The 27,312-nt window shown below is 49.7% G+C and overlaps 1 protein-coding gene across 8 annotated transcripts in view; it reads left to right on the forward strand.

The window, feature by feature from the left end:
• Window positions 1-27,312, forward strand: part of PCNT (pericentrin) — a 134,030-nt gene that overhangs the window by 85,593 nt on the left and 21,125 nt on the right. For all 8 annotated transcript variants that reach the window (XM_086676214.1, XM_086676210.1, XM_086676207.1 and 5 more), the window contains 13 exons: window positions 723-881; window positions 1,145-1,297; window positions 2,188-2,280; window positions 4,268-5,092; window positions 6,391-6,582; window positions 15,279-15,992; window positions 16,819-16,921; window positions 19,738-19,892; window positions 23,657-23,851; window positions 24,483-24,656; window positions 25,247-25,430; window positions 26,614-26,836; window positions 26,999-27,149. In XM_086676214.1, the coding sequence (XP_086532340.1) occupies window positions 723-881; window positions 1,145-1,297; window positions 2,188-2,280; window positions 4,268-5,092; window positions 6,391-6,582; window positions 15,279-15,992; window positions 16,819-16,921; window positions 19,738-19,892; window positions 23,657-23,851; window positions 24,483-24,656; window positions 25,247-25,430; window positions 26,614-26,836; window positions 26,999-27,149 (3,321 nt within the window). The remainder of the gene's footprint in view (window positions 1-722; window positions 882-1,144; window positions 1,298-2,187; window positions 2,281-4,267; window positions 5,093-6,390; window positions 6,583-15,278; window positions 15,993-16,818; window positions 16,922-19,737; window positions 19,893-23,656; window positions 23,852-24,482; window positions 24,657-25,246; window positions 25,431-26,613; window positions 26,837-26,998; window positions 27,150-27,312) is intronic.

The following is a 27,312-nucleotide window of genomic DNA, read 5'->3' on the forward strand; positions in this document are numbered from 1 at the left end:
CCATACTTCCTGCTCCCTCTCCCCTCCATCCCTGCTCTGTCCGTCCCTCCTCTCTCCATTCTTCCTTCACTCCTGCCATCTCTCTTCTCTCTGTCCCTGCTCGCTCCCTCTTCCTGCTTTCCTCCCTTGCCCCTCTATCTTTTCTCCCTCCTCCATCTTTCCTCATCCCTCCTCCCTTCCTTCAGCAAACATTTACTGAGCATATTAGATGCTATAGGTATAAAAAATGCCCCTTTTCCCTTCCACAAAGATGTAACTTCTTGTCCACTTAATTTATTGTGACTCTTTTGTCCATATTAAATGCCCTTTGAAAATTTTTAATGAGACATTAGTGTTCATCTTACAGATGTGCGGTGCCCTGATGAGCCATCGCCCTGTTTGTTGGCAGGTTCTTTGCAATTTTCTTCTGAATAGCCAACAGTCTAGAGACCACTTTTGTGTCTTCCTGAATAATTACTAAGGACGAATTTATTGCAGTGACCTCGCTGGCACACACATTGGCTCTCTGTTTGGGGTCACATCCTTCACCAAGCAGATCTGTGCTCTGGAGCACAGCCGGTCTATAGATTGTGTGTCTGGTGTGTGCAGGGGTGCACAGGTATGTGCAGTTGTGTGCACATGAGCTCCAGGAAGAGCTGAGGACACCGTGCACTCAGATCAGTTTGAGGCCCCCAGTTCCTGAAGTACTTGCCTAAAGTAAATCTTCTTTTATTCTTAAACAGGATAAAGAGGCATTACAGGAGCAGCGTGGAGTGGTGTCCACACTGCAGTCTAAACTCGATGAGGGCAGTTGCCCCACACCTCCTGCAGGCACTTGTCCTGAGAGCCCAGAAGTCCAATTAGAGGCAGTACAGACAGCGCTCCGGCAGCGGGAGAGTGAGGCAAGTGTGGGGGGCCATGGGGGACTCCCCTCTGCTCAGGGCTGCTGGTGGCCTTCACTGCCCTTCTGTGTGGAGGGGCAGGACACCCAAATGATGCAGGAAGGGGTCTGTGTCTACTGTATATAACAGCTTGGTGTGGGCTATAAAATATCAGTAGCTCTTTTTTGCCGTGTACTTAAATCTTTTAATTTGTAGCTTTCATAATTATTAAGTGGACTAGAATGTTAGGTACTTTTTAATATTCTCTCTTATTTTAATGAAAGGTTTTAGACTTGAAAGAACAGTTAGGAGAGATTAAGGATGACTTAGTCAGCAAGTGCGATGAAGGGCTGCACCTGAACGTGAAGCTGGACACACAGAGCAGCCGTGCCTCCGTCAGCCTGCGAGAACTGCAAGAGGAGAATGCTCGCTTGAAGGTGAGCCGGCAGGCCTGCCCAGACACCAGGCTCCACGTCTGTGCCTGTGCCACCACCTGCCCAGGGACCACCAGCCCCGGGTCCCAGACACTGTGGGCACCGAGGATAGTCCTCTGCTGCAGGCATTCAGGAGATGCCTGCCTTCTGCTCCAAGGTCTGAGCCGGGGTGGCTCTAGAAGGTGTGCAGGGGGCAGAGCCCAGGGCCACCTGGACCCCGTGCCTCCTGCACCAGCCTCTGGGTCTGGTGTGCGTCTTGAGAGCCAGTCTTGTAGAGGACGCTTGTTGGAGCTCAGCGGCAGCAGGGGCACACTTGTCTGACAGTAGAAGCTGTCAAGAGAAAGTAAATGTTCACCACTTACCTATTTGGGTCATTATAGACACCCTGTTCTTGGAGAGGTGATTTTTGGTTGTTAACCCTTCCTATGAGCAGGACAAAGAAAAATACTTTTATTTTTTTTTTAATTTTCTTTCTTTCTTTCTTTCTTTCTTTCTTTCTTTCTTTCTTTCTTTCTTTCTTTCTTTCTCTTTCTTTCGACATTCTGTTTTAAAATCTTCTAATGCCTTAGTGTAATCATGCTTCTGAGGAGACTCAGGGTGTAAAGGAAGCAGAATTGTGATGTATTGCGTACAGAGCCCTTGCCTGTGGCACCCCCGGTCGCTGTTGGGTGCGTGACCCTCACAGGCAGTGTCACATGATGCTGGTGACAACAGGGTTTGAGGCCAATCGCAGGCATCAGGCGTCCTTCAGTGGGAAACATACAGAAAACCACTTTCGGATTGAATGCTAGTATTTACACTCATGGGTTTATTAGGGTACCGCACGTCTGCCAGGTCAGGGGACCGCTTCCCATAGTCACATTTTATTGGCGTCGCTGTGATTATTTCCACAGGCATTTCTGCAGAACAAAGAAAAGGAGATCATGTGTGTGAGCGAGCAGCTCGAGGCTCAGCTGGCCGGGATGGGAAGGGGCACGCTCAGTGAGGTAGGCCTTTCCCGGCACCCCTAGAACCAACATACCCCTTGGGGGCAAGTGTGCCGGGGGTGGGTGGCACCAGGCCTTGTCAGCTCTGCGGTGTCCCGCCTAGAAAGGGACCACTTCCCCCAGAATGGGGAGTACCACACACGTTGCAGGAGACCAGGCATGCATGCTCTTGGCCCAGGTGTCCACCACCCTTGTTCTCAGTTCTTGGCCCGCACGGTCTTCCCTCTTTGGGCTCCGGGTGCCCCTCTCTGGCCTGCCTGCTCCAGCCGTGCTGCGTCCCAGAGGGCTCATCTCCGATTTAGTGCTTTACTCTTTAAAGCCACCTGCATGTGCTGGGTTTATATTTATGTATGTGTATATAATATATATATTTTTTTACGTTTATCTACTTATTTTGAGAGAGTGAGCGAGCAAGGAAGGGTCAGAGAGAGAGAGAGAGAATCCCAGGCAGGCAGCACACTGTCAGCATGGAGCCCGTCATGGGGCTCAAACCCACGAGATCATGACCTGAGCCAAAGTCAAGAGTCGGACGCTTAACCGACTGAGCCACACAGACGCCCTAGGTTTGTATTTCAGGTTTTCTGTTTGTGTCGTGATTGTGGCTGGTCTGTAGCACCTGCCTTTTCATGTCTGGGTGTTTAGAGTGAATAAGCCCACGTCGTGTGCTGTCAGAATCACCCTTGAAACTCCCTTCAGGTGTCTGAGGGGAGACGAGAGTCTGCATGGTGCCCAGCACAGGGGGCACGCAGGCTGGCGGTGAGGGTCGCACCTCACCAGGGCCTACCTCTCCGTACAGTTCTCGGTGCAGATTTCAACATGGTGGATGCGTGTGTGATGGATAGCTCATATTCTCTAAACCAAAACCAAAAATTAACTTGTTTTCTTTTGTTTTCAGTATTGGCCAGATTTGCATTTCAGTTTAAAGGAATTAAATGGCACTAGTGAAACCAAGAATTGTTGCGAAACCCTCAGTTTTCAGGAAGTGAACATTGGACTATAAGAAATTAGCTGGAGGGGCGCCTGGGTGGCTCAGTCGGTTGGGCGGCCGACTTCAGCTCAGGTCAAGATCTCGCAGTCCGTGAGTTCGAGCCCTGCGTCGGGCTCTGTGCTGACAGCTCGGAGCCTAGAGCCTGTTTCAGATTCTGTTCTCCCTCTCTCTGACCCTCCCCCGTTCATGCTCTGTCTCTCTCTGTCTCAAAAATAAATAAACGTTAAAAAAATTAAAAAAAAAAAAAAAGAAATTAGCTGGAGATGGTAAACTGGAGCACGAATGGCTTAGTCACTAGAATGGAGTTTGGAGCTGTATTGACATAGATTTCAATCTGATTTTCCACCTGGCAAGATAGTTAACACCTACATTTCAATTGTCTTACCTTCAAAGTAGCAGTAATAACATTTCTTACCTTAAAACCTTGAGGGTGACATTAACCAGCACGAGTGGAAACATTCTCCAAGGTCCAGGGGGGGCACAGCGCTAGGCTCGGAGCAGTCGTGGCGGCAGTGACGGCCCCATGCATGCACCTGGCTCGGTCCTGCTCTTCAGTGTTGCCAGTCCTCAAGCCTGATTTTCTTCATTTGTTTGTCTTTTAGTGTTAGAACCATGCCTAAAACCTAAAATCTCCCTTCAGTAAAACCAAGCAGATCGACGTTACTTGAATATTAAAAAAATACACGTTAAGGGTGGTGACATTAGTGTGGAGGTGCCACGGAGAGGCAGCCAGGGAAGCTCCCTCTGGCCATAGCGGTGATGGCACAGAGTGAGAGGAAGTGTCCAAACAAGAGGCAAAGTGGCCACCGTGGGTGTCCCTTCCCAAGCACTTTGGTAACCCTGATGCGGTGGGAGTGCAGCTTTCGGGTGTTTTCAGGTATTAAAGGTCATTTGTTAATTTGGTGCCACAGCTCAAAGTTGCTCCTGAACCTCAGATTAAAGGAGGGAAATTCTGAAGGTGGAACGTTTCATTCACCTCTGAACGTGCTTCTTCCTCAGGTTCCCTGTGACAGAAACTCAGAGATCGAGGAGCTGAGGTCCGTCATCGAGAATCTGCGAGAGAACCAGCAGCAAATGCAGAAAGATAAGGCAGAGGAGATGGAGCAGCTCCATGAAGTCATCGAGAGGCTGCAGAGGGAGCTCTCCCTCGGCGGCCCCGCGCCACTCGGGGCCCAGGTCAGCGAGCTGCCCGGTGACCCTGTGGCCAGCCCCGAGGCGCTGGTGGCGACGGAGCCCGCGGGCCGGCTGCTCTCGGAGCAGGAGCGCCAGCACGGCCAGGCCCTGGAGGCCCTGCAGCGGCGCCTGCAGGCCGCTGAGGAGGCCGCCGCGCGGAAGCTGGCCGAGCTGGAGCACAGCGCAGCCCTCAGGGAGGCTGAGGTCCAGGGCATGGCCTCCCAGATCCAAGCCTTTGAAGCTGCCCTAAAAGCAAAGGAAGCGAAGATTGCAGAAAGGGATTTAGAAATCGATGCTCTGAAGCAGCAGAAACTGGCCCACTCCGCCGAGCTGGAGACCATCCTGTCCGCCTTCTCCCGCTTCCGCCGTTCCCTGGAACAGCAGCCCCTGACCGCTGAGGATGAGCCCCCAGAGCTTCAGCGGCTCCGAGCGCAGTGCGTCCGCCTCAGCCGCCAGCTCCAGGTGCTGAACCAACGGTTTCTGAGGTGCCAGAAGGAGCTGGACAAGCAGCAGGCGCGAGGGGCCCACCTGCACCCTCGTGCAGAGGGCAGCTCCCAGGGACGAGGCCCCGGGGGCGAAGAGGCCTCTGATGACAAAGCGTCAGGGCAGGACGTGGGCACAGCCCCTAACAGCCGTGTCGGAGACCCACAGGTGGGCCTTGTTCCTTCCTGGTCCGCAGAAGGGACAGCCTCCGTGCATAGGGAGCTGGGGCTGGGGTGCGCTGGGGGAGCAGGCACACGGTGGTACAGGGGTGCGTTGGGGGAGTGGGGGCACACACGAGGGTACAGGGGTGTGTTGGGGGAGCAGGGGCACACACGAGGGTACAGGGGCATGCTGGGGTGGGGGGGGGCGGGGCACACATGGGGGAGCCAGGGAGCACTTGGCGCCTGCAAGAGGCCCTGACCCAGACCACAGAGCACTCTGGCTAGACCAGGGATGGTTGGATATTCTGTCCAGGAGGACCTACCGTTCCTCCTCCTTTCTCTTTAAGTCAATGACTGTCCTTCGTGTGCCAGGCAGTGTGGGATAGAGTTTCCAGAGGGTGGCTTCTGGTGCTGTAGAGAGAGGAATCTGAAGCTCGTGGCTCCTGGGTGCATTTCAAGTCCCTAGAACCTCAGGTCAGAACATGTGTACACAGTGGAACCTGGGGCTGCACTAGTTCCTATACTTTTAAACTTCATATCTTTGAGAGTGATTGAAGGTTTTCAAAGCCCTATGATAGGGAACATTAAATGATGCAGAGATGGCTTTGTTTTAAGAGGCTCCTTGCATTTTCCTCTCTGGACTCTATTCAGTTACTTTGTTGTTGTTGTTGTTGTTAAGTTTATTTATTTTGAGAGAGTGCAAGCAGGAGAGAGGGGAAGAGAGAGAGAGAGAGAGAGAGAGGGGGAGAGGACCTCAAGCAGGCTCCATGCTCAGCGCAGACCCCGACCCGGGGCTCAGTCCCACAAACCGTGATGTCACGAGTCGGGTGCTCAACCGACTGAGCCACCCTGGCACCCCTCAGTTGCTCTAATTTTTAACACTCCTCTCCTGTGTAAAACTTTTTAAGTTCATTTCAGTTTGGTCCTGAGAACTCCAGACTCTCTGCCTGCTGCCCCCTGCCATCTGCAGCTTGTGTGGAGCAGCTCCCAACGTTGGCCCGTGCGTTGTGGGGTTTCCTGGCCGGTGCCCGTGTCACGGCGAGCACGTCCTGGCCTGCTGTGGCAGGGAGCAGGCCGTGTGTGCAGTGCTCCCCTCTGGTCTCCTGTCCTTCGTGATTTAGGAGACGGGGACTTGCTGATGCCACCTGTGGACCTTCCCTCGGGGCCCTGCTGGCCAACATGCAGGCTCCAGAGCTCCGGGAAGTCCCAGGCAGCCCGACGACTGTGCTCCGTGTGCGTCGTTCTTCCTGGTGCTTTTAGCTCTGCCTTCACGAGCGTCATCCTTGTTTTCTCCGCTTATTGCAGAGTGCAGTTAACGGTGATCTGCAGCCTGCCAAAGCCCCGGTGACGCCAGACCACCCAGGTCCAGACAGACAAGACCGCGTGACGTCTGTGCTCGCGGCCTGCCAAAAGCAGCTGGAGTCTGAGCTGCTCTTGGTGAAGAGTGAAATGCACTTGAGAATGGACGACCGTGGCAAAGCACCGGGAAGGATGAAGGTACCTGGGCACACAGCACGTGGTGCTGAGCGGGCATAGACCAGTGTTACATGGATGGCGGCTCTATTGTGTTCTCAGAGTGGTCTCTTCACATCTGTTTTGAAGTTTCCTACATTTTTTTTGTTTGTCGTTTTTTTTTTTAGGTATTCTCTAGAAATGCACATTTCCCATGGTCTAGCCTATGAAAAATGAGCAGTTACTTCTCCCTTAGTGATAGCAGTAGGATTTAACTGGACTCTAAGGTCTGTCCCTAGGGTTTTCTGTGTGAGGACAGCTGCTCTGTGGCTCAAGGCCTTTATCACCAGTGTTACTTTGAAAGCTCGCATTTATTTTTTTGAACCTCAGGGGTTTTCCCTGCATGTTTTGACTTTATGCTCCTGGCAAAGAAGAGCATAGTAATCTGGAACGCAGCAGTTTGAGCACTCTCGTCACCAGGGCAGAAACAACACGAGAGCTGACTTCTCTTTCCTGGGCTGGGGGCTGCACATTGGCCCATCAAGTGTTACAGGGTCAAGGTGTTCCGAAAATCAAAAGTGGCTGGTTTAAAGGTTTTCCTAAGGGCGGTGGCAGAGTGTGATTAGACCCTGGCTCTCGAGCCTGCCAGTGTAGACGTTACACAGTTCGGCAGGATGTTCCAGCTCTGCTTTTCTGGGAACTCTCCTGTGGCGTGCCAGGTACACCGCATCCCTGTGTAAAGTCTGCAGGTTCTGAATCGTGCAGGTGTAGGCCCAGGGACTTCAGGCCAGGCCCACACACCCGTGCCTGCGGTTTTGACCGAAGATGCCTAAATCTGGTTTTATATGTTCATCAAATCCCCACAGGAAGTTTAATTCTGTTTGGAGAGGACTTGTTCTCTAACTCTGTGTAGCAAACATATCTCCATGCCCTTTTGATAAGAACATTTGTTTGAATTTTTAAGAGGTCAACCCCATGATTATGCTCTGGTTGCAAAATTCTTGGAAGTTACATATGGACAAGGAAATGCCAAATTCATTCCATAAATCACTATTTTATATTTTTCTTTTTTTTGTTCTAGGTTTTTACTCAAGTAATCTCTACACCCACCCAGTGTAGGACTTGAACTCATGATCTTGACATCAAGAGTCACATTCTCTTCTGGGGCAACTGGGTGGTTAAACACCACCGGTTAGGCATCCAGCTTCAGCTCAGGTCATGATCTCGAGGTTTGAGGGTTCAGTCCCTGCGTCGGGCTCTGTGCTGTCAGCTCGTAGCCTGGAACCTGCTTCAAATTTTGTGCCTCCCTCTATGTCTCTGCCCCTACACCCTTGCGTGTGTGTGCACTCTCTCTCTTTCAAAAATAGATAAACATTTAAAAAAAAAAAAAAAAGTCACATTTTCTTCTGACTGAGCCAGTCAGGTGCCCCACAATTCTATATTTTTCAGTGTTTGCATGTAGAAGTTTCCAGACTTTATTTTCCTCAAAAAAGAAATGCTTATGTCCTCAGTAAATTACCACAGAAATAGGTTATGACAGTGTGTGTGTGTGTGTGTGTGTGTGTGTGTGTGTGGTAAAATACATATAATGTAAGAGTTACAGATAACAGTCATTTTTTTAAGACTTTTTTTTTTTTTTTTTTTTTTAAGTAATCTCTCCACCCAGCATGGGGCTAGATCTCACAACCCTGAGTTCAGCAATCACACGCTCCACTGACTCAACCAGCCAGGCACCCCACATCTTAACCATTTTTAAATTTTTTTTTTTCAACGTTTTTATTTATTTATGGGACAGACAGAGACAGAGCATGAACGGGGGAGGGGCAGAGAGAGAGGGAGACACAGAATCGGAAACAGGCTCCAGGCTCCGAGCCATCAGCCCAGAGCCTGACGCGGGGCTCGAACTCACGGACCGTGAGATCGTGACCTGGCTGAAGTCGGACGCTTAACCGACTGCGCCACCCAGGCGCCCCTTAACCATTTTTAAATGTACAGTTCAGTGATCCTGCATACACATTAGTGAGGTTGTGTAACTATCCACTTTCATACCTGTTGTCATTTTATAAAACTGAAACTCTGTACCCATTAAACAGTAAGTCCCCATTATCCCCACTTCCCATCCCCTGGCAACCACTGACTCTGTCTCTGTGATTTTGTTTATTCTAAATATTTCATAGTGGATCGTATAGTCTTTGTCTTATTGTGACTGGTTTATATCAGTTAGCTTAGTGTCCTTGCAGTTCACCCCTATTGTAGCCTGTGTCAGAATTGCTTTCTGTCTTAAGGCCGAATCATAGTCCATTTATAGATATGCCACGTGTTGCTTATTCATTCACAGTCAGTGGGCACTTAGGTTGCTTCCACATTTTAGCCATTGTGAAAAATGCTGCCGTGAACATTGTGTATAAATCTCTCTTTGAGACCCTGCTCTTGGTTCTTCTGGATAAATATCTAGAAGTGAAATTGCTGGATCATATGGTAGTTCCATTTTTAATTTTTTGAGGAATCTCCATACTGTTTTCCATGGTGGCTGCATCATTTTACCTTCCCGCCAAGAGTGCAAGAGGGTTGCAAGTTCTCCACGTCCTTGCCACACTTATTATGTTATGTTGTGTTGTGTTGTGTGTGTGTGTCTTTATAGTAGCCCACCTAATGGGTGTGAGGTTGTATCTCATCGTGTTGTTTTTCTTTTTAATTTTTAATTTTAATTCCAGTATAGTTAACATATAGTGTTCTGTTAGTTTCAAGTGTATCATTACAGTTTTTATTTGCTTTCCTCTAATGATTAGTGATAGTGGACATCTTTTCATTTGCTTGTTGCCCATTTGTGTATCTTCTTTGAAGTAAAACCTATTCAAGTTCTTTGCTCATTTTATTTTTTTTTTAGAGGAGCCCCCCCCCCCCTTTTTTAAGCTTATGTATTTTTGAGAGAGTGTGAGCAAGGGAGGGACGGGGGGGTGGGGGGAGACAGAAGATCTAAAGCAGGCTCCACGCTGAGAGCACAGAGCCTGACGCAGGGCTCAAACTCAGTGAGCTGTGAGATCATGACCTGAGCCGCAGTTGGACGCTTAACTGACTGAGCCACCCAGGCGCCCCTCTTTGCTCATTTTAAAGTCAGGTTGGTTTTTTTGTTGTTGTTGAGTTTTAGGAGTTCTCTGTGTATTCTGGATATTAATCCCTTATCAGGCGTAGGATTCACAAATATTTTCTCATATTCTGTGCACTGCCTGTTTACCCTGGATGGTGTCTTTTGAGGCACAAATTTTTAAAATTTTCTGAAGTTTAGTTTGTCTTTTCTCTTGTTGCCCATGCCTTTTGTGTCATATCCAAGAAATCATTGCCAAGTCCAATGTTGAGAACCTTTTGTCCTATGTTTTCTTCGGAAGCTTTATAGTTTCAGTTTTAGTCATTGATCTATTTTGGGTTAATTTTTGTATGTGACGTTAGTTAACAATCCAACTTCATTCTTTTGCATGTATGTGGGCACCCAGTATTCCCAGCACCATTTGCTTGATAAGACTGTCTTTTCCCTAGTGAATGGTCTTGGCATCCTTGTAAAAAATCACCTGACCATGTATGTAAGGATATACATCTGGGCTCTCTATTCCATTGGTCTATATGTCTGTTTTTATGCCAGTACCACACCGTTTTGAGTACTGTAGCTTGATTATAAGTTTTGAAATTAAGTAGTTATAAGCCCTTCAGCTTTGTTGTTTTTTCAAGATTATTTTGACTCTTTGGGTCCTTTAAGATCCCACATGAATTTTAGGTTGGGGTTTTCTATTTCTGCAAACAGTGAATTTTGATAGAGATTGTATTGAATGTGTAGATTGTTGGTTCGTATTGACATTTTAACAGTATTAGGTCTTTCAATCCATAAACATGAAACGTGTTCTCAGTTGTCTTCCTTAATATCTTTCAGCAATATATTGTAGTTTCGTTGTACAAAATTTTCATCTCTTTAGTTCAGTGAATTCTTAATTAGTTTCTTCTGTTTTGTTGCTATTATAAATTGTTTTCTTAATTTCCTATCCGGATTGTTCATTGTTCATGTATAGAAATGTAACTGATTTTTGGATGTTGACTTTATATATCCTGTGACTGTGCTGAATTGATTTATTAATTCTAACAGGGCTTTTTTGTAGAATCTTTGTTTTCTATTTATGATCATATTATCTTGGAACATACGATATTACTCGTTCCTTTCCAATTTGGACACCTTTTATTTCTTTTTCTTGCCTAATTACTCTGGCTAGAACATCCAGTACTGTGTTGAAGAGAGGTGGTGAAAGCAGGCATTCTTGCCTTATTCCTGATTTTAGAGGAAAGTCTTTCAGTCCAATACCATTGAGTATGATGTATGGTGTGTCTTTTTCACATATGGTTTTTTATTATGTTAAAGTAGTTTCTAGTATGTTGAATGTCTTTATCGTGAAATGCATTTTCTGTCAAATGCATTTTGTCAAACGCATTTTCTGCGTCAGTTGAAACGATCATGTGATATTTTTCTCCTTCATTTTGTTAACGTAGTGTATTACATAGATTGGTTTTCTTATGTTAAACTATACTTCCATCCCAGGAGTAAGTGCCACTTGGTTACACTGTATAATGTTTTCAATATGGTGTTGGATTCTATTTGCTAGTCTTTTAGGATTTTTGCATCAATGTTCATAAGGGAAATTGGCATGTAGTTTTGTTTTTGTAGTGTCTTTTTCTGTCTTTAGTATCAAGATAACGCTGGCCTTGTACAGTGAGTCAGGAGCAGTTCTCTTTGTTTCTGTCATATAAAGGACAATGTAGAGAATTAGTATATAATATAATATCCTCCTTAAATATATTATATATAATATCCTCCTTAAATATGTGATAGAATCTACCAGGAAACCCATTTGGGTTCTTCATTTTTTTTGGAAAAGTTTGAGAAGGATTGATATTCTGTCTTAAATGTTTGATAGAATTCACTAGTAAAATCATCAGGTGCAGGGCTTTGTTTTGTTGGGAGATTTTATTTACTTTTTATTTTCCTTTGTCTCTTAGAACCTTTCTTGGTTTAAGTTTATTTTGTCTGATGTTAATATAACCACCCTGTTCTCTTTTGGTTCCTGTTTGTACAAAATAACCTTTTCTGTCCTTTTACTTTCAGCCTATTTGTGTCTTTGGGTGTAAAGTGAGCTTCTCATAGCCAGCATATGGTTGGATCATGTGTTTTTATCCATTCTGCTGTTCTTTTTGATTGGAGAGATTCATTTACATTTGAAGTAATTGCTGATAAGGAGTCATATGCTTTTTTCATTTTGCTGTATGTTTTCTATATGCCTTACAGCTTTTTTTTTTGTCCCTGATTTCCTGCATTATTGTATTCTCTTGTGTTCAGTTGATATTTTATAGTGAAATGTTCAAATTCCTTTCTCATTTCTCTTTGTGTATATTCTATAGCTGTTTTCTTTGTGGTTATGTTAGCGATTACATTTAGCATCCAGCATTATAACACTCTGGCTTGAATTTATACCAGCTTAACTTTAATCACATATAAAAGCTCTTGTTCCTGGGGCACCTGGGTGGCTCAGTCGGTTAAGCGTCCCGACTTTGGCTCAGGTCATGATCTCACAGTCCGTGAGTTCGAGCCCCACATTGGGCTCTGTGCTGACAGCTCAGAGCCTGGAGCCTGCTTCAGATTCTGTGTCTCCCTCTCTCTCTGACCCTCCCCCGTTCATGCTCTCTCTCTCTCTCTCTCTCTCTGTCTCAAAAATAAGTAAATGTTAAAAAAAAAATTTTAAAGCTCTGTTCCTTTATAGCTCTGTCCCTACCCTTTTTGGTTTTTGGTGTCACAAGTACATTTTTATACCTGTGTGCCTCAAAACAAACTAATGATTGGGTTTTTTTAATTTTTATTTATTTTTTAACATTTATTTATTTTTGAGAGACAGAGCACAAGTGGGGGAGGGGCAGAGAGAGAGGGAGACACAGAATCCGAAGCAGGCTCCAGGCTCTGAGCTGTTAGCATAGAGCCTGATGTGGGGCTTGAATCCAGGAACCATGAGATCATGACCTGAGCCGAAGTCAGACTCTCAACAGACTGAGGCACCCAGGCGCCAATTTTTATTTTTATTTTATTTTTTAATTTTTGTACCCCTAAGTTTTAATTTTTAATTTTTTAGAGAGAGAGAGCATGTGTGAGCTGGGGGAGAAGGTTAGAAGGAGAGGGAGAGAGAAAGAGAAGGGAAGGGAAAGAAAATCTCAAGCAGGCTCTGCCTGATGCGGGGCTCAATCCCACGACCCTGGGATCATGACCTGAGACAAAATCAAGAGTCGGACGCTCAACTGACTGAGCCACCCAGGCACCTCCTAATGATTTTTTTTTTAATCCATTAATCTCTTAAGTTATATAGAAAAAATGTGGAATTACAAACTAAAGCTAACAATAACACTAACTTTTAAACTGATAATTTTTTTAAAAAAATGTCTCTTATTATATATTTATTTAAAGTTTATATATTTTTTAGCAGGAGTGAGAGCATGCATGTGCGTGAGCTGGGGAGGGGTAGAGAGAGAATTCCAAGCAGGATCTGTGCTGTCAGAGCTGAACCTAATAACATGGGGCTCAATCTCATGAACTGAACTGTGAGATCATGACCTGAAATCAAGAGTTGGACACTTAACCAACTGACCCACTCAGGCGCCCCATAAAAAACATGTATTTTTTAAATCGTGATGAAAGCACAATGTGGAGTTGCAAAGCACTATTACAATAGAACAAACATTTTTAGAAATTCAAGTATAATTAACGTACAGTGTTCTATCAGTTTCGGGTGTACAAAATGGTAGACTAGCTTTTATTATATTATGCATGCACTTACCTTTACTGAGATCTTTATTTTGCCACATGACTTTGAGTTACTGTCTGGTGACCTTTTATTTCACTCTGTAGCACTCCCTGGAGCATTTCTTGCAGTGCAGGTGTAGTGGTCACAAACTCCTTTAGCTTTTATTTATTTGGGACTATGTTAATTTCTTCCCCACTCTTTTTTTTCAACGTTTATTTTATTTTTGGGACAGAGAGAGACAGAGCATGAACGGGCGAGGGGCAGAGAGAGAGGGAGACACAGAATCGGAAACAGGCTCCAGGCTCTGAGCCATCAGCCCAGAGCCCGATGCGGGGCTCGAACTCACGGACCGCGAGATCGTGACCTGGCTGAAGTCGGACGCTTAACCGACTGCGCCACCCAGGCGCCCCTCTTCCCCACTCTTAAATGACGGTTTTGCTTCATATTGAGTTGACAGATTTTGAGTTGACAGATATTCTTTTAGCGCCTGAATATATTGATGCACTGTCCTCTGGTCTCCAAACTTTATGATGGGAAATCTGTTGGTGATGTTTTCGAGGGTACTTGTATGTGACAAGTCATTTCTCTCTGCTTTCAAGATTCTCTGTTAGTGCTCTGTTAGTATAGTGTTGATTATAATATGTTTTGGTAGGTGTCTCTTTGAGTTCATCATATTTGGGGTTTGTTGAGTCTCTTGGATGTTTGTATTCATGTCTTTCATCAATTCTGGGACGTTTTCAGTCATTATGTCCTCAAATAGTCTCTCAGCCGCCACCGTTTCCTCTTCTGGGACTCCCACAATGCATATGTTGGTATGCTTGCTGGTGTCCCAGGGGTGTCAGTCTGTATTCACCTTTTTCAATCTTTTTTTCCTCAGTTGTCATCATTTCCATTTATTTTGAGAGTGTGCAAGGAGGGGAGGGGGCAGAGAGAGAGAACCCCAAGCAGGCTCCTTGCTGACAGCAGAGAGCCTGATGCAGGACTCGAACTCACAAACAGTGAAATCATAACCTGAGCTGAAATCAAGAGTCAGATGCTTGAATGACTGAGCCCCCCCAGACACCCCTTATTTGTTCTTGTTTTTTAATTGTTGTATGCTGTCTCTGTGCTGAGGATCTGCTTGAGATGTAAACTTCAGGTCTTCTCAGATCTTTTCTTAGCCTGCACCCTTGCCTGGGCACATGTAATTTCCTCTAATTTCTTCTGTGTATGCAGTTGTCTTTGAATGTTCTAGTTTTTAATTTCTCCCCAGAAAGAAAACAGAGAAAAATGCTGTGGTAGAAAAAAAGGTCACCAGCCCTTTAAATCTCCTGCAGGTCACTTGAGCCAGAGGGGGAGGGGCTATGACAGTGGTCTCCCACCTGTTTGCACCTTCCAGATCAGAAGCAGCGGTGGGAGCACAGACCCCCCCCCCCCACCCCACCCCCATTTGTGGGATAGTCCTATGCCCACCGTGGCTCCCACACGTTGTGTGTAAGCTGCTCCATGAGTAGGTGCACCACCAGCCTGCCGAGGGGCTGGGGCTGGGAGACGGGTGGCTGCTGCCGTGCTGAGAGCTGCAGTTTCCCCTCCAAGCCTCCCCCTGGAAGTTGCAAGCCTCGGACAGACTCCAGAGTTACAGCAGACAAGGTGCTGCCGGTGCCGTTGGTGCCCAGGTGGGAGACAGGTTCCTGGGGCTTCCTGCTCGGCCACCTTCCCAGAGTCCTCTGCAGCATTCACTTTGCAGGCAGAGTTCTCAGCTTTGGTTCTGTTTTTCATGGAATTAAAAAAGCTTGAAATCTCAAGAGTTGGAAGGACCCGAGGGCTTCATCATGGAGACTCATTCTTAATTGCTCAGACAGCTTCGAAATTGGCTGATAAATACTTGACTCTGTAATTCAGTTATTTTACTTTATACGTGTTCTTTTCCACATGCAGAATAAAGAGAAACTACTGGAAGATTGTCAGCTGCAGAAAGTTGGTCTCATAAGTCAGGTGAAAGAACTTCAAGAAAAGTTGAACCGTCTGGTGCATTCTGTGAACTTCCAGAACAGTGAGACAGAGGATTTCAAATTTCAGCAGCCATTGGCATCTTCACATGCTTTAGAAAATAATTTGAGTGACAGTTCCAGTAATGGTGAAGAAACTGACAAATTGCCTCTTGTTGATGCATTTCATATTGATAAAACCACGTGTGATCTAATTGACCTTAGTGGAAATCAGGATTCATTGGTAAGAAATGAAATGCCAAATGTTCCCATGGAAGATAGGGTTGATTTGCAGGATGGATCACTTTGTTTACAAGTGAGCCTGCACAGTGGCTCCCATGACCTAACCCATACCCAGGAGCCCGGTCCTGTGAAGAACGCACTCAGGGCAATGGACCTGTCTTCCTGGAGCTCACCTGAGGTTGTCAGGAAGGACTCGACCCTTGAGCCTGCACCCAGCCTGCCCTTGACGCCCTGCTCAGATGCCCTGAGCTTGGATGCCTCTGTGCAGGACAGGACAAGTGCCTCACTTCAGGCTGACGAGTTGGACCTGCTTTGGTACCTGGGCGGGTCAGCGGCAGGAAAGGCCTCCAGGTGGGCAGAGTCTCCATTGGTTGTAGACAGGGCTCCCTCCACTGACCACCATGTGCAGCGGACGGCCGTGGTAAGTGTTCATCCCTGGGTGGTGCCCCGGTTCAGCGTCTGTGGGATGCCCAGGGCCCCAGCGTGTTCCCATGGGAATGTATTTGCAGGGCCCACAGTATCATAGCTGCGGCCATTGTTGGTTCATCTCCTGACAGGGCCTGTGGGCCAGGTGTAGGTTCGCACCCGACAATCCCCTGGTCAGCTTTCCGCAGCGCCAACCACAGTCCATTGTAATGTGAATAATTAGGACTTCGATTATTCTTACAAACACGTGCCATGCATCAGTCCTACTCAGACACTCCCGCCAGGCCTGCGCACACTCACCAGTGGCGGACTCGAGAAGTACAGTCGTAAACCCATCTTCCTGTGTAGTTTTTGTTCAGGTTCTTTGGCTGGAATCTGTTTCCTGGATTTATTTTAATAGATTATACATATAATACTAATTTATTTCAAAAACAATTATTTTTGAGATAAATCATATCTTCTTACATAATAATTTTGAGATTTTGCATATCCTGGATTAGATACAATAAAAACCAACTAACAGAGGACTTTGTTATTTGAGATACACGTATATTACCATACACACTACCATAAAAATTACCTTTAATCTGAAATATTTGCTGTTGACTTCTTTAAAATAATCCTAGAGAACAGTGGCTGGGTTTGTTTAAATTCTTTAAAGCCCGTGATTTCATTATGTCCACAGGTGTGAAACATGTGTTGGGTTCTGTATGGGTAAATGATAAATTCAGACCTTAGAAAGTTTCCCTCTGACCAGTTTAGTTCTGTGATGTATTAAGTTACTATTTGACGACCGTTTAAAAACCTGCCTATTTGAACAGGAGAAAGATGTTGAAGATTTTATTGTAACATCTCTTGATGCTCAAGAAAAGCCCAGATCCTCTCCTGTTGGGTTCGAAGGAAAAAACAGCAGAAGTGATAATGGTGAGTCAGTCTTTTTAACTCTAAGGTTTTAGGGGACAGAACAGCATGGAGGCCCCCAGCTTGGCGTTCGCTACACTTGCCATGCACACTGGCTGTGCCCGTCTGCGTCTCTGTCCTCTGTGCTCAGTGGCACCTGAAGGCCTGATGTTGCGCTACTCTGGAAAGCTTGGTTGTGCACTTCGTAGAGTGCGGTCCCTGCACTCAACACCCAGACATCCTCACTGGCGCCCTGCACGGGAGCGAGGCTGTGCCGTGTGGGCCCCGAGAGGAGACCCTCACGTTTCCGGCGGTTCCTGCATCTTCCTCTGGATGTTTGTAGCAGGGTCGTCGGCATGGGGGTCCTTGAGAGCGCGCACGGTGACGCCGTGCTCTTCCTGGGGCATCAGGGCAGACAGTGCGCGGCGCCAGCGTGGACCCCTTGGCAGCGGTGTCTGCCAGATTTTATTCTGAGTTTTCCTTTTAGATTGCTTGGTGTCAGGGAGCGGGGATGTACTCGGAGACCATGTCTGTGGTCTCTTGTTTCTCAGACTCGGACACACCAGTGTTAGCCTCCAGTAATGATTGTTGCCTGCGTCATCATTAGGATAGTTGCCAGTCATGACCTTCTAACCTTGTAATTTTTTCTATAATAGTTGGCTTTTGATAAGTCCATCGCTTCAGGAGATGTTTCAGCATTTTTAAAAAAAGTCATCATTGGCTTAATTCAGTGCCTTTTAAAACTAGACCGTAGTGAAGTACAGTTCATGGACGCTTCAGCCTGTGCAGAATAGGGCCAGCAACGTTTTAATTTCAGTTTTGAGTTATTCCATGGAGTAAGTGCCCGGAGTGGTTCTGCACAGTGCCTTCCAGCCTCCCCACTCCGAACCACTGTTCCCTGGGGATGCCCACGTTCAGCTTCCAGAAATTTGTTCTGATACAGATTTCTAAGTCACATTTGCTAGTTACAGAACATGTTTAAACTTCTGGCTGCCAATTTCTTCTACTTTCCTTCCTTGTTTTTCTAAGGTGGCCCCGTTGTCCCGCTCTGTCCCCTCACCACAGAGCATGTGTGTTCTGAGCACCCCTGTCAGATTCCCGCAGACCTTCTGGGACCAAGGGTCCTCTCCCAGACAGCTGGTTTCCTTTCTCCTTGCTTCTTCCTATTCTCCATCATGGGTCCTGCCCATGCTGTCTGTAGGCATGGGCATGCACTGCCCACATGACCTTCACCTGCCCACCTGACCTTCATGTGCTGTCTCTGCTTGCCTGGTCAGACCCCATGTCCCTCCTTGGTAGTCCTAGTTTTGACAAAGTGTGTTCTCTAGAAGCATTTGCAGAAAAAGCATGTGTGAGGTGGGTTTTCTGAGAATGTCTGCACCTTCTTGATGTTTGTTGATAGTTTGGGCTTGGTGCAGACTCATGGGTGACAAGTCATGTTCCTTCAGACTCCTGAGTGCCTGCCTGCCTGCCTGCCATCCAGACCCTGATGTTACCCAGCACCACGGTGGTCCCTTGCCGCCAAGCACCTGGGCGCAGCGCTGCCGGCTTACCGGGAACAAGTCCTTCTGCCCTGAGTGCGTCTTCCTTCTTCCTGGGATGTGGGTCACTTCCTTGTGGCTCTCATCTTGCCATACTTCCTGTTAATCACTGGACTCATTTTCTTATTTTCTCATTTTTTCTGTTTCCACTTCTTTGTACTTACGTTCTTACTTGTTAAAGAGCTTTGTGAGAATTTATCCCTTAATCTTCACATCAAATGCTCCCATTTCTGCTGTGTCTTAATTTCCAAGAGTTGTTCTTTCTCATCCTCTTTTCCTTTCTCTCGAAACTTCCTTTCCTTGTTTACGAATAATATTTTCTCTCTTACTTCTCTGAAGATATTCTGGGTTTTCTGAAGTTTTCTTGTGTTTGCTGCCTTTTTTGTATTTCCTCCAGCTCTTTGAGTCTGCTTCGCGTTGTTTTGTGTGTCTGAGTGTTCCTTGGCGTGTCTGAGGCCTTCAGCTTCTTAGCAGGGCAGTCGTCAGCAACTCACTGGAAGCTCTGTGCTCAGAGGGGCCTTGCCGGGGACACTGAGCCCCTCATGCCCACCCGAGCTTGGTGCCAGTCGGAGAAGCAGTTGCGAGGACTGACCCTGCTTTTCTTAGGATGCCTCCCTCCGCTTTCCAGGTCTCCGTGGACTGGCGGCGGGCTGCAGGCTCAGGGACCTACCGCATGCTGTTGAGCGGTGTCCCATTCCTTTCTGAGGCCCCTCCCATCAGGAGCTCCTGGTGTCTCAGATGCTAGACTGTTGAGGGCTCTCCACTTTAGGCTGGCTGCTCTCAGGGTTGGTCTCCACCCACCCCATCAGGCATGTTCACCTTTTCCTGGCCAGACGCTTGCTGCTCGTCCCGCAGCCTGCACGGGGGCCTCGGGCTGACGTCTTCCATGTCTGCACAGCCACCTCCGGGTGCACTGGGTGGGCCCTGCGGGCGCGTCAGCCACGGTGCTTGCCGTGTGAGCCCTGCGGGCTCTGTCCTGTCTTCGGGGAATAAGGAGACATACTTCTGCACGAGAGTAAACATGAGCCAAGGTACTACGAAGGGTTTTATGTTGGAGTCACAGGTGTTAACATGGTAAACCTGAAAACTTTTTCTTCATCTGTGTGGTTGTGTAGTCTTAGGTGTTTATAAACATGTTTTTGCCGTCTTTGGTGGTTTGTTGATGTCGTCTTCAGGGCCGGGGCCTCATGTGGCACCATGAAGCAGGGGTCTGGCCACATCTCTGGCACTTGCAGGGTGTCCCCCAGTACACTGGCAGAGAGTTGGAGTGTAGACCCTGACTTTGTGCTGTGTTTTTAGGTGATGGCTTGGGGTTTGGAGACCTGCTGAGCCAAGGTTCGGGAAGACTCGATGCCCCCACAGCAAGTCCTGTGGTGCTGCTTCCTGCCTCTGGAAGGTTCCCACAGCCGCTGGAAGCCATGAAGGAGAAGGAAGTCCATCCGAAACAAGTGAAGGTAAGGGCTGGCGGGAGCAGGGTGCGCGGTGTCGATGGGCCTCCGTGTGCGGCCGCCGTGATTGCCCTGTGGGTGCCACGTCAGGGTGCGTGCGTCACACCACAGGGCCAGCTGCGTGCGGTCTCGCTGTGCTCTAACGTGTTTCCATAGGGGGAGAGTCTGCTGGCGTGGGGAGCTTGGGATCAGGTATCCCAGGCGAGAGCCCAGCATGGCAGGTGGGGGGGGTGGGGGGAGTGGGGCGGTAGGGGAGAGCTGTGGGAGCTTCGGGCGCTGGGGTCCCGAGAGCAGGACCAGCTCTTCCTGCACCTGCTGCGGCACAGCGCACAGGGGACTTTCAGGGGTGGCTGTTGTGGTGAATCACAAAAGGCAAAAAATAAGGTTAATCTTCCTGAATTGAGTTCAGGTATCACAATGCGTGACCCTCTGGGGAGAAGTGGTTGTAAGTTTTGTTTGGTTTTGGAGATTGACCTTTAGCCTTTCCTAAAACAACTGGGGCCTGTGCTCGTGACTGGGCCTCCCTCCACCAGGTGCCTGCCTGGGACCGAGCAGCGGAGCAGGGACCGCATGACCCACTCTGCTGACACAGGGCTGCGGGGCCACATTGGAGAGCCCAGCCCACTCTGCTGTGGGAGCTGCTGCTCGGGAGGGGTTGTCTCTGTGTCCTCAGGGCCTAGACCATTCTGCCTTCTGCTCTCCGCTCTTTTTTGTGTGTCCCTGAAGTTGACACTTCAGAAGAAAGGTTACCTGCACTCGTGTAGCAGTGCAGGCAGTTTTGATGGGCAGCCTCAGCTCTGACTCAGCTGGCTTGAACGGCACACAACATTTATCACTGGACCATACTGGGAGTTGGCTCCTGGTGCGCTGGCTCCAAGTGTATACCTAGAGAGGCCACCAGTGTCCCCACACTCGCTCATTCCTTCCCTGTGCCACCAACAGGAAGCCTGTGGCACTTCTAGGGTCAGGCAAAGCATGGGCCCAGTGCTTCCTTTGAGGCTGTTTTCCAGGAATATCCCTCCCGTCCCCTGCCCCCACCCCCCGTCTTTCATTGGCAGACCTGGTCACACGGCCACCGAGACCAGCCGTCCTCAGCCCCGTTGACGAGCTGGGCTCATACTGACCCACTGCTGACAGGGAGTCATTGTGTGAACCACCTGCCGCAGCCCCGCTCGCCCACTGCTGCTGGTCCCCAGGTCACGGAGCTGGGCCCTTGGTGACCTCTCACAGCCAAACTCCACAGATCTAAAGCCCCTTGTGCCCTGGGGTCAGAGCCTGGTTCTCACCAGAGGAGGGAGGAGAGAAGCCACACTCAGCTTGCTGCGGCTGAACTGGGAGCAGAATTTAAAAACACTTTTTCTAGTTTTAATTGATATGTGACACTGTGTAAGCTTCAGGTATACAGTGTGTTGATTTAATACACACATGTTGTTTACACAGTGATCCCACAGTAAAATTGGTTAACGCCTCCATCACCCAGAACTTTTAATAAGTTTTCTTTTCTCTCACCAGTTTAGTGAATCATTTTTCGTCAAAACCACTGGCACAGACTTGGCTGAATAAGCAAACCAATACAATGTCACTGTTGTGTTTTATTCACATGGTGAAAACATTCCTGTTACATTGCTATTACAATGCCATCAAAAGAAAATGATTTTGATGTTAAGTAAAATCTCCAAAATTGTGTTCATCTTGCTCCTTTAAGAATTGAAATTGGAGAGGCATCTGGGTGGCTCAATCAGTTAGTTAAGTGTCCGATTCGTGATTTTGTGTCAGGTCATGATCCCAGCCCCGTGTTGGGCGGGCTCCATGCTGAGTGTTGAGCCTGCTTGGGATTTCTCTCTCTCTCTCTCTCTCTCTCTCTCTCTCTCTCTCTCTCTCTCCACCTCCCCTCCCCTGCTCATACTCTCTCTCTCTGAAAAATTTTTTTGATACGGGAGTATGTTTTTTGGCTGTTTTTTTTAATTTCCTTTTTTGCATTCCTTAATTTTCTACGTGACATAGAATGTTAAAGATATGTTCTGTTAGTGTTTCCAATCCAGGCAGTCTCATGTTAGAGGAGTTTGTAATTTTTAAGGAATAAACGTGGTTCTGATGACAATTCTACGTACTTAGGCTTTGAGGTTTAACACTAGATGATTGAAAAAGGAAAACCAGAAAGAAGCCCAGTACTTGCCCTGGAGCCCTTTTGCAAAGCAACCGAGGTTGCCTGCAGGGGGCTGTGTGGATGCTGGGAAGTTAGCCTGCAGGTCTCTGTTCGCTTCAGTCGGAACCAGCGACTTCAGTATTCCTGATGTCTGGGTATTTTCTGGGAGGTTTCTCAGGTCACTCTGGTTTAAGTTGCCACCTGTGTTTCTGGAGCGTGAAGCCACACTGCTCACCGTGAGGGACGACTGCGCCAAGAGTCAAGTCGTCTGACAGCTGGCCCCACGAGGCAGAGTGGTGCCCGCAGGGGCTGAGTCTCAGGACCGCGGTGTGGTCACGGCTCTGGGGGCCCTGAAGCTGGGGATACTGGGGGGGGGGGGGCGTCCCTGAGCAAGGGGTTTGGGTGGCCAGGCTTGGACTCCTCAAGAGCCCTGCTGGAAGCAGCTATGAATGGGGGCGAGTGATTGGCCTATGGCGCACCGTGCATCAGCTGGAGCAGACAGGGGCACCCGAGTGACAGGCCGACATGGGAGGTCACGAGAAGGGTGGGCTGGTCACAGCGATGCAGGTTCCTGAACAGAATGCCAGTCCTGAGGACAGGGTTCTGGAACCTCCTTGGACCCAGTGGTTATATCTGTGGTACCCAAGGTCCAAACCGATTGCAGACCTCCAGGCCCCAGCCAGCATCGGACCCCAGGGGTCCTGTGACATCACTGAAGGGTGCGATGGCCTCACGGGAAGCTTTGCTCTCGGAAAGGCGCAGGCAGAGTACCTCCCTCGCCACTGGCACTCTTTCTGCGTTTATCAGGAGAGTGTTGAAAAGGTGGCAAGTGACAACGTCAGCCCTCCCTATCTCTGCAAGCAGAGGACGAGGGTGGACGGGTGGATGCAGGAGGTCGTAGACCTCCAGCCGCACCCACAGGGGCCGCCATCTGGGCCGCTAGACCTGGCGTCTAGCAAACGGAAGGTTTTTTAAAGTAAAAGTGTTTCTAGGGTCATTAAAGAGAATTGTCTTTAAGGTAAGCGTCACGTGGGGTTTGGGTGTTTTGTACTTTTGTGTTAGTATTTTACGTTTTTGGGTCCCATGATTGAAGTCCTAGCAAAACCTATTTCTGGTTAAATAGTTGTACTCTGTTATAGCTTCCCGTTGCTACTTCCATACTTCCCTGTTTGAGACACCTATTGCCATCTATTCTCCAGAGTTTAGGCCTCACATGCCCCTTGAGTGGATCTTTGCACGTGGAGTGAGGACCTTCGTGGTTACTTTGGACACTGTGTGGCCCCCAACCTGGGGGCAGCTCTGGGGAGGCCCCACCATGAGCCCCACCCAGGATTCGTGAAGGGATGGTAGGGGTGGCATCCACCGTGCAGACCCTGGTGGGGCGTCCTTGGAGTAGCTTAAGCAGAAATTGTCCTTCAAACCATTTTTCTAGCAGTCTCTGAAGGTTACGGGGGAGGAAAGTTTGAAAATCTCACAGAACGGCAGGATCTGCTCTTTGATACAAGCCATGGGGGTGCTATGTGTGTGGCTCTAGTGAGCATTCGCGAGTGGGGGGCAGGGTGCTGAACGCATGACTAGCTTCAAGCTCCTTTTCCCTCTTTCTGAAATGCACGTCCCGTTGCAGGCTTTGCTGCAGATGGTGTGTGATGAGAGCCACCACATACTGGCCTTGTCCGAGTACCGTGGGCCGCCTAGCGCCCTGAGCAAGGGCGAGCCAAGTGCCTCCCTCGAGCGATTCCCAAGGGAAGGCCCTGGCCTGTTGGAGGCAATCCCGGCCCTGAGGAGGCACCCGAGCCCCACACTCCTAAAGGGAGAGAAGGTATGGTGGCATTCTGCCTGAAAGAAAATAGGCTGTGGGCATGGAGCACTTTGAGTGAGTTGCTTGGCCAAATGAGTGGAATAAAGGGAAGAACAGGGTCGTCAGTGGACACAGGGGCCGTGCTCCTGGCTAGTCACCTTCTCAGTCATGTTTGCCAGCACATTCCAGCCCTGTAAGGGCAAGAGAGGCCGTGGGAAGATGTGTGGCGGGGCTCAGTGGGAGGAGGACATGGGGCCGGGCCTGAGCCCACAGGGTCTCAGTGCCCACTTTGCAACCAAGGACCCGGGGCGGCACAGAGCGAGAGCCAGGTGCTGAACCCTGTCCAAGGCCACAGGGGGCGGAGGGAGCGGTGGGCAAGAGGGCAGTGCCGGGCCCAGGCCTACAGTGGGGGCGGGAGCAGCCAGTCAGCGGGCACCCGCCCCAGGGCCTGGCAGAGCAGCGGTGGGGAAGGAGGTTTGCCTGCCAACGTTTTCTCAGTCTTACCTGCTGTCTCCTTCAGCACCTTCTTCGTTCACGATGGCGGGCTTGGCTTTTCGTGCCCTGGGCTGGTCGTGGTCTTCTGTTGGGTGGTCTGCTTCAGCCTGCAGGGTGCATTTATGGAAACACCGAACTGTTCGCTCCAATATTTTAGGAGTTTCCTGACATGTGCCTCGACTGGAGAGGAGAGTTTCTACAGATCGTTCAGGAGGCGTTTGGAAAAGAACGGGAGATGCTGAGGGCCGAGTTGCAGCCCCGGCCCTGCGGCTCTGACCCCGGGGACCACAGCTCCCTGTTGCAGAGGCTAGAGAAGGTGGTCCAGGAGCAGGTGAGCACGTGCCTCGATTTAGTGCCCAGAGCCACTGACGGTGAATTTTGGTCCCTGTGTTTCCCCTGACCTTGGAGTGTGGTAGTGACTGAGGAGGAATGCAAATAGAATCTATTCTGGAAATATCCTGCCTTTCCTTGGAAACAGAGTGGTGCTAAGTGGTCCGGCCCAGGCTGTGCGTGGGAGCCCGGCACTGTGAGGGCCCTGGGGGGCCTGCTTCCCCAAGGTCCCTTGTAGGAGAGGGCACTAGAATCCAGATGCAGGGTCTGTGGCAGGTCAGAGCAGCCTCTGGCACAGACCAGGGTGCAAGTGAGGCCTGAAGGTCCCCAGGGGCCTCTGTGCCTGTGTTCTAGGCCACCTTTGTCCTGTGAATTTGTTCTTGCTCGGTCCCCAAGCTTGTGCCCATGAAGCTGGAAGCAAGAATTTGTGGACAGTGGGCTGTTTGTGCCTGGAGATGCTGGCCTGGCCCAGCCTCCCCCGCCCTTGGGACGTGCTCCCTGCTCCCCCGTCTAGGGGGTGCTCCTCCACGTGGCCATGTCTGTGACCCTGCTCTCCCTCCTTTGCCACCCCGGCTCCGGGGATACCTGCAGGAAAAGTCCTTGGAGCACCTTCGCTTGTCAGACCGGAGCAGCCTGCTGTCCGAGATCCAGGCTCTGCGCGCCCAGCTGCGGATGACTCACCTGCAGAACCAGGAGAAGCTGCAGCAGCTGTGTGCGGCGCTGACCAGCGCGGAGGCCCGCGGGAGCCGGCAGGAGCACCAGCTGCGCAGGCAGGGTGAGCACTGCCCCTCCCGCTGCCCAGCACTGGGGCTGGTCTGTCCGGGTCCCTGGATATGGGGACCATCGGCCTCGGCATTTCTTAGTTCACAGAACTCCTGGAAAAGCGACTCTGTGGCACCGCCCAGGCAGTGGGGGGTCTGTATTGGTGTGAGCGCTGGACACCAGCAGGACCGTGTCTGGGAGTCCCTGGGGCTTGCACTAGGTCTAAGCAGCCTGTTTTACGCGTTTATGTTAATTTAGGTTCCTTGGGACTTTCTTATAGATACTCACATCATCTCTGAATAAAAAGCATTTTGTTTTCTCCTTCCCATCTGCCACCTCCTCCTACTGATTGCTCCAGTTAGGCCGTCGCGTGCCGCCGTGGCAGGCGTCCGGCCATAGGAGAGGTGTTCCGCCTCACACCCTCACACAGGCTGCCAGCAGTGGTCTCTGCACATGCTCTCCATCCACGTGCACAGCCCCTTCTCTTCCTAGTGCTGGGTGCCGAATGATGGGCCAGGCCTTGCAATGCTTTGTGTTTGGGCCATGTTGCATTACCTCGTGAGCATTTCTGGGCCGGACTTACTGGTATTTTGCATCTAAATGCATGAGGGCTACTGGTGTGTAGCTTCCAGTCTCTGAGTTCTGGTGTGGGAGTAGTGCCAGCCTCATGGAGGATTGACCGTCTCTTTCCCTTCCTTTTTCCCCGGGAGACTATAGAGAACCAGGGTTATTTCTTTGCTAAGTCTTGGGAGAGTTCTCTCCCAAGAACTGCTAGGGAAGCTGCTAGGGTCGAGGCAGTCTCTGTTGGGAAGCACGAAGTGTTGGAGTGATGGGTGAGGTGGCGATTTAGGACGACTGTGGAGACGGACACACCTGGTCTTCGTGCACGTCCATCTCGGCTCAATCCTCACTCCTGCCTCCAGGAGACCCCGGACCTGAACAGCTGGCCCTGGGGAGCCGTGTCTGCACGGCCTCTGGTCTGCACGGCCACTCTGCCTGCACGACTCTGGGTGCCCCGAGGCCTGGAGGGAATGAGCCTCCGGTGTCCTGGCCATCGGCCTGGAAAACTCATTTTCCCTGAGAGTGAATACATCTCCCTCTCCGTACTGGTTTGTCTTCAGTTTGTGAAATCATTTGTACAGCTCACCCGAGATTCACGAGTAATGGTATCTTATGTCCCCTAACGTCTTTCTCAGTTGAGTTATTGGCATACAAGGTTGAGCAGGAAAAACGTATAGCAAGTGACGTACAGAAAACGCTGAATGAAGAGCAAGAGAAAGCCAGCAGCGTTCGGAAGCTCCTGGTGGTAGAGCAGACCGTCGTCAGAGACTTAAGATCTGAGCTCCGCGAGTGTAAACAGGACAACGAGAGGCTGCTGGCATCCCTCAGCGAGGCACAGAAGGAGGTCCTCCAGCTGAGGTGGGGGCCCTAATCCTCCTCCCACACAGCACCTCCTGGCTCCCGGGTTCTGTCCGCACTTTTGTCGAGGAACGCGGCATGTGCGCGTGTTGTGATAGGTGCCCCGGGTCTGTCTACGGCCCAGGCGCTGCAGCCTGGTGTGTCGCTCCCTCTCCTGCACAGGTCTGTGTTGGACAGCAAGGAGAGCAACCTGAAGGCCGCGCTGCAGGAGCTGGAGAGCGAGCGCGGGAAGGAGCGTGCCCTGCAGAGCCGGCTGGAGGAGGAGCAGCTGCAGCACCTGCAGAGGGAGGGCCAGAGCTCCAAGACCCTGGAGGTGCCTGGGCGCTGGGCTGGCGGGGGGCGGTGGGGCCAGCAGGTGGGGGGGTTGGTGGGGGGCAGTGGGGCTGGCAGGTGGGAGCGCAGCTCCTCATAGGGCCCAGCTCCCCGTCTCCCTGTGGTCACGTTCCTGGTGGCAGGGTGTAACAGCAGTGAAGCAG

Source organism: Puma concolor, chromosome C2 (genome assembly GCF_028749965.1).
Source record: "Puma concolor isolate L17-30 chromosome C2, mPumCon1.1.hap2, whole genome shotgun sequence".
NCBI lineage: Eukaryota > Metazoa > Chordata > Mammalia > Carnivora > Felidae > Puma > Puma concolor.